The 7,303-nt window shown below is 41.3% G+C and overlaps 1 protein-coding gene across 1 annotated transcript in view; it reads right to left on the reverse strand.

Moving 5' to 3' along the window:
* Nucleotides 1–6,892, reverse strand: part of LOC138014645 (putative leucine-rich repeat-containing protein DDB_G0281931) — an 8,081-nt gene extending 1,189 nt beyond the window's left edge. Inside the window, exons 1-2 of the mRNA XM_068861773.1 lie at nt 6,883–6,892; nt 720–4,004 (exon numbers count right to left, since the gene is read on the reverse strand). Coding sequence (XP_068717874.1) covers nt 720–4,004; nt 6,883–6,892 — 3,295 coding nt within the window. The remainder of the gene's footprint in view (nt 1–719; nt 4,005–6,882) is intronic.
* Between the last annotated feature and the right edge of the window lie 411 nt (nt 6,893–7,303).

The following is a 7,303-nucleotide window of genomic DNA, read 5'->3' on the forward strand; positions in this document are numbered from 1 at the left end:
GATAGAGTAAGACATCTGGCAGCCATAAGCATTGGTGACCATGTTTTGTCCATTGTATTTGGGGCATATGAACGCGAGGAAATCGTCGAGTAACACTCGTAAGGTTTGAACCACGTACAACCACGAACATGCTCACGAACATTTAAACCACGAACATGCTCTTTTGTGTGTCATGGCGTGCGAGTGAAGTAAAGTTTACTGTTGTGTTTAGTGTGATTCGTGGCCATCGGTATGCAATCTTTACAACTAGTAACAAGAAATTACTTGTCTTTTAGCTTTGAATGGTTGTGCAAATACTTCAACATTAAAAAAAACTTACTAAAACCTAACCAACGGCGAATCCGTTTCGATTATTGTTGTTTAATGTTGCATTAACTTATACTAACAAGGCAGCATCATAAACACGCAACTATTAGAAGGAATAAGGGACAACTGAAGGCTAGAGAAACAAATCAAAAGTCGACATCAATTGTCAACAATACTTTGGGATGTCACTCTCCATATTGTCCACAATGCAATCAAGTGATGTGTTCTTGATCCACCCCGAAGTGGTCCAAAATACTAAACACATATTCATTGCAACAAATCAGTATCTTTTCCTTGGTCACATGTGCTTGCAAAAAATTGGAATTCGAAAGTCACCAAAAACGAATTCAGGTTTCTTCTACCAAAGATTGACGTTGGTAAAAGACACGGCTGCCTCAGTTGCTGCTAAATACCATCTATGTCAACGTAGTATTCCCGGTGGCCGTTGACAGGTAGCAAATACCTTCTTTCTTCATCACTGCCGTCATCAGATTCCATTGCATTTGGGCAACTTTTATACGAATTTTCACCGCTGCAATTGTTACTGCCATTCCTGCGGCCTTCATTTTTGCCAACAAGACGGTAAACTATACCAGCTAGCAGAGTCACAAGAACACATGTATTTATGACCATCACCAGCCAAACGAAAATGTTAGCATAGGTACTGTCCAGTACTGAAAACCTCAACACCATAAAAGACATGGACAACACGAGTAAAACCAAGGGTTCAAAGACATTCTCACGGAAAATGCGTTCGAAGATAACTTTTCTGTTGGTCTTGTGCTCGCACGGATCGCATCTGTTTATAGAGACTTCGTCATACGGCTGGAGGCACAAGTGGATGATTGCTGACGTCATCAGAACCAGCCACACTACAAACGTTTGCAAGGTGGACGACGAAGAAATCATCGACAACGCAATGGCGAGAACCAGGCGGCGGAAAAGCGTGAAGATCTCAAAGTACTGACGATACTTTGGTTTGTACGGCAAATAGACGGGTCCAAGCCACACGTCAAGTTTCTCTTGCTCTTCAGGAGTCATCGATCTTCTCTGTGGAAAGAAACGAATCAGCACAAAGATGACAATCAAGGGAAACCCAATCACGTAGAACACAACTGAGACAACGCCAAGGGCTTTCAGTTTGCTGTAAGAGTGCGAAGTGCATTCTATCCAAGGGGAGTTGGGCATGTAACGAACATCCTGATGTCTCTGACATGGGCGTAGAATGGAAAGGGACTGCTTCACGATTGGAAAGTAGCTGAAGCTAAGACAAAAGAAGGCGATTTGACGACATTTGAAATGAACAAGTTGCATTCTCCTTTCAGCGGGACGAAATCTATTGTAAATCATCATCGTGATGAAATACACACCCACCATGGCCAAGCACACCGCTGGCAGTAGGAGCAGAAAGGCAAACTTCCCGACTGGAGTAAAAAGAGAAGGCAGGTCACAAGAAAGAGAGGGAAAGTATAGGTTCCAATAACTGCTCAAGTAGCTTTGAGCCTTAATAACTCTTTTAGGCCACACGTTGACACTAGATACCATGAAATCCATGGTTTGGATGTAAAACACCGTTATGCTGATTAGAGAGCGAGCAGCCTTTCCTCGGTTACTCATACACAACACGAAAACGACCAGGTTTAATTTGAAAAGCCACGCAGGTAATAACTCCAAAAGCATCATGATTAGCATGAGTAGAAAATGAATTGCAGTAACAACGAACCATTTGATTGGTCGAAGATAAAAATGAAAGTACATCCAGAGCGGAATGAGAAAGGACAAAGTAAAGATAGGAATAAAGATGTAATAGTAAGTTAAATTGCCCTTTTTGCATTTGAAACACAGTCCACCAAGTTTGTAAAACCCTTCTTGACAGCGAGAGCAAAACCTGTCTGTGTTTCCTGGATGGCAGACGCAAGAATGATTGCACGTCGTGATCAGAGATGACAATGATTGACGGCTTCCGAAGGAGGAATTTGTGTCCTTTGGTGTTGTGACCAGTCGACAAGTACAGGAATCTGTAGGGTTGCATGCAGATGGTACCGAGCACTTGACAAGGTGGGTGGCATTGCTGGGATCTGGTGATGGCCAGTAGCCACCCGATACCTCCATGATGTTTGGACGCAGATCGTCAGCTGCACTGATGGCAAGTCGATGGCAAGTCGCACCACTCATACATTTCTTGCACAAACCATCGCCTCCGTAGAAACCTTCGTCGCAGACGCAATATTTGTATTCGTAAAATGTTGGATCTAAGCGAATGCGTCCGTTGTTGAACGTGAGTCGTCCTTCAGGGCACGTATAGTTGACTGCTTGAGGTGGTTTGAACATAGTCAAAAAGTCAGGTTTAAAGACGTTGGATGAAGCGCTTGTCCCAACTCGCATAGAGGGATTTCCAGATATGTCTAAATATTGGAGAGAAACCATGTTTTGAATTCCTGCTGGAAGGCTACCTGTCAAGTTATTCGAGGAGACGTCAAAGTACGTCAAAAGCGAAAAATCAGTGAAAAATTTGGGTAAACCTCCATAAAAGTTGTTATTACTTAAATCACAAGTGGAAAGTCTTTCCATGTACAGCACGTTTGCGAGTAGAGGACTTGTTATGTCGCAAAAGCTTACATTTAGAATTGAGGGGGTATCAACAAAGTTTCCTTTTTTTGAAAAAAGTTCCATGAAGCTTGAAAAATTAATTGCCAATTTTTTATTCCCTGCCAGAGAGACGTAAGACGCAGAAGAAGCACGGGCTGTATCTGGCCACGCTTTTCCTTCGTTGATTGATTCAAAGTCGTTTTGTGACAAATCGATCATATCGGCTGCCTTCAGTAGCACATCGCCTGGAATATCCCCTTTTAGTTGATTGTTGGCAAGATTTAATATACTTGGGAAATTTTTCCAGTTTGATATATTCCCAGAAATGCTGTTTCCAGGTAAAACTAGGTGTGCTAGTCTTTCCGGTAATACACGAGGCAACGTTCCGGTTAGTTTAACTCCAGATATAAACAACTCTGTTATGTTGGGAATTGCGAATATGTCACTGAGGTTTCCATGCATGTGGCCAGGAGTTATTCGAAGGTCCAAATACCGCAGCTTTTTCAGCCTAGAAATACTCTTTGGTATTTGGCCAATTAGATTGTTTCCTCCAAGACAAAGTACTCGTAATTCTGTCATGTTTCCGATATCCTGTGGTAAGTGACCAGTGAACCCATCGCCGTTCATAACGCAGCCCAGGAAGTTTTGCAGATTTTTCATTTTTACAATCCCTTCAGGAATATTCCCAGAAATAGAAGCGTCATTGAACACAACGGTCAACAGATTGCTCATATTCGCAAACAGAAAGTCGCTAATGGGTCCTCGAAGAGAAGGGTTCCCTGGTGTGCAGAGAGAAAATAAGTTTCGGATTTTCCATATGTTAGAAGGAAGGAAACCGTTTAGGTTATTGTAAGCCAAGACGATAGTTTTAATGTGCGTTGTATTTCCGTGACAGGTGATACCATACCAGGAACAATGGGATGTGTTATTGGCTGAACTAATCCAGCCGCGTCTTTCGTACCATTCTTGTCCATTTGTTGAAACGTATATATCTATTAGAACTTCTCTTTCCTGTTGTGGTGTGAAAGATGTGTCCAAGCTGAACAGCGGAAACTGGTTAATGCGTTTCAAACAGTCGCGTCCCTCAGCGCTCAGAAACACGTTATGATCTGGAAAAAAAATGACAGTTATTCCCAAGTGAAACTTAAAATGCAAATGATCGCTCAAAGTCAATGACTCCTCGTTAATTGGAGGTTTCCTCACTGAAACTTTGCAAAGTATTTCACATCTAACAATTAGTTTCCCATCTCGACTCGAGTGCTGTGCGGGTGTGGGAACTACGACTTCGACTACTGAATGTGGGGTGAATGGTGTAACTATTATTCTGGGAAAAAACTATTAGTTGACCGGTTTACAACAGAGAAAAAGCGGGCGGAAAACTAACCAACAATGGCTGAGAGAAACCAACCAAATATTCATTCTTCGATTAAGGGGGCTCCATCAGTCTTTTTTTTCTTAACTTTGAGGTGTATCCGTTGAAATAAGATTTTTTTACAGAAGGCAACTTTCGATTTCCCTGACACCACAAAATCTTTTGGAGGTATGATCAAAGTTTATTTTCTAGTTGGTTTCCAGGCAACAGCTGTTACCATGGCAACGGAAACACTTGACCGCTCATTTTGAAAAGGTCGATTATCTGGAAATCCAGTCAGACACTTGACGACGAAACTTAAAGAGTGCAAACGACTGAAGCCCCACAGGTTGTATGCCAAATTAGAAAAACATCCGTGGGAGTGTTTTCAAGTAAATTGCAGATAATTAAAGTTTTGAAGGTCGGTTTAGCTCATTCCCAAATTTTTCTTCAAGCTTTACAAGGAAATATTAATCTTTATATTTTTCTCTTTGTTCAAGGAATTATCGTGGTAGCATAACATTTTTGAGCCTCCTAAATAGCTGTAACTGTAAAATATTTAGGTTTGGAAATGGCTAAATTGAAAGTACGAGCAAGTCAGATAGCTCGTAATTTGCATATAAAGTTATCCGTTTTTGTACTTAATATCTCACAATCACAGCCACCTAAGAGGCTCAATGTAACTCGAAAATGCTTTGCAGCATGTAGGAGAACAAAACGAAAAGTCTGGGTTCTCGTTTGGGTGTTGAGAAAAGCGAAATGGGTAAACTGTCTTTGCTAAAGTTTTGATGTGCAAGTCTTTGAGAGAAAAGCTCGTGGTTTGGGAAAGTTGTAGTACCGTTGTCCTCGTTGCTGTGTAACTGGATGATGTATTGCCGTTGATAGTCTTTAATTTAAGAGGATTTTCCACTGGACGTGGGAAGGAAAAGTAAAACTCTCAAGGCACTTTAGGATCTGTATCTGCTTAGCCAAGCGTAGCAATTATTGCACCGATCAACTCGAAACTTCAACATCCCCCCCCCCACCCCCATCCCGGGAAAAGCCCCGGGCATTTGAACTTTTGAAGATTGGATCGTTCAAATTCCCGCCCTCTCGGACCAAAATGGTGTTCAAATGCCCTATACCCTACTAAAGAACAATCGTCGTCGGCTCCTGCCGTCTTTAATAAAGAAACTAAATATTTTAAGCAAGAGCCGATACAACGTAGATTTGATTTTAGTGATGTACTATATTTCGGCTGGCCAAACCAGCCTTCTTCAGGTACAATGAGAGTTTACACTGAAGAAGGCTGGTTTGGCCAGCCGAAATATAGTACATCACTAAAATCAAATCTACGTTGTATCGGCTCTTGCTTAAAATATTTAGTTTCTCAACTCGAAATAACGCCGATCAGATCAAGCCACTGATCCAACGTACACCGACAGGAAAATTGTCCACGGTTGCTTGCTTCGAAACTCTTTAATAAAGACCTTTTGAAGACCTTTTTTGTAAGCCAATCGCTCGCAAATGCTACATCTCTTCCTTTAAACTCTTCCATCTCATCCAAACACGTGTTTTATAGCTGTTAGCTACTTCGGCGCCCAAAAAAAAATAATTTGAAACTTCCGGTTCAATCTTCTCCATCGACCCCACTCAAGCAAAGGTCAAATTCCCCACTCCCCGGGCACAGAAGATAGTCAAATGCCCGGGGTTTACCCGAGAAAATGGGGGGAGATGCTGGAGTTTCAATTTGATCGGCGCATTATTTTGTTTGAAATGGCGATGAGGGAAATTAGGCACCAGCGTTTTTGAGCCACAGACGGCAACTGGAAGTGAGGCGTTTTCTCTTTTTTAAAATCCAGCCTACACATTTAAAATACATAACACTTATTAACCCAGAATGAGGACCATGCTTAGCTGAATGCAAAAACGAATACAAATTATCAAACCACTGATTAAGTACCCAAATTGTTTAGCACGACGACAAAGTTAGAGTCTTCTTTTATTGGGCACGTGACCATGGGCGTGGCATAATGACGCCATATTTAGGGTCATTGGTTTACAAAAGTTGGAAAGTGACTAAAATACATGTAATGTCAAATTACTTAACCATTACATCCTTAACAACGCACCCAAAATACACGTCAGTACGCCCTTAAAAGGTATGTTCCCAGGGATTCTTCTCGCCCGTGATTTTTTCGTCCCGTCTCGACTGCCTGCCCCTGGGTCTCCGAGGAGGTTGTAACTGTTAATTGCATTCGTCAGATAACAAATTTTCATTCGAAGTTTAACCGCTTACTAACCGAGCGCGAGGGCCGTATTTCGCTCGATCCGTACTGCCATGACCGAGGGCCAATATTCCCCAGTACCGCCCGAGAAAGCTCGGTTAGTAAGTTGTTTATTAGATGGCACTCTGTTTCTGATAGTAAAACACAATGGTGGTGTTCATTGTTTACACAAGGAATTTTCTTCAAGTCAATGGGTCCAGTCCTTTGTCTCAGGGAATATACCATGAAAAGTTTCCATCTTCAATTGTTATTAGGTGCCAATTATTAGCGCCAAGGGCCGATAATTTGCGTTAAGGCTCGCCTTTCGAACAATAGTATAAACTTGGAACGGGAATTTAATTACCACATACTGTCACTTGTGAACCTTACCTAAAGGCATTTCAATATAAAGTCCTAAATACAATCCTGTACACTAATGATAAATTGTATAAGATCGGTTACATTGAAAACTTTTATTGCTCTTTCTGTAACCATGAGAAAGAAACTTTATACCATCTTCTGTTTCATTGTCCTCATTCAAATAAGTTTTGGAAAGCCTTTGAACTATATATTTTCCAGTTAACAAATCAACAGATACGTCTCAACCTACAAGATGTTATTTTTGGAGTGATCTCCTCAATATGCCGCACATTAAAATATTTGATAATCGTTGGCAAATTGCATCTGTGGGATTGCGGAAGAAAAGGAGTTCTTTCCAATTTAACCTGCTTTCGAGCAAACGTAAACATCAAAATACAAACAGAAAAGTACGTTAGTGCCAGGAACAAAACGATTTACAAATTTTATGACA

This window comes from Montipora capricornis, chromosome 1 (genome assembly GCF_036669925.1).
Source record: "Montipora capricornis isolate CH-2021 chromosome 1, ASM3666992v2, whole genome shotgun sequence".
NCBI classification, from domain to species: Eukaryota; Metazoa; Cnidaria; class Anthozoa; order Scleractinia; family Acroporidae; genus Montipora; species Montipora capricornis.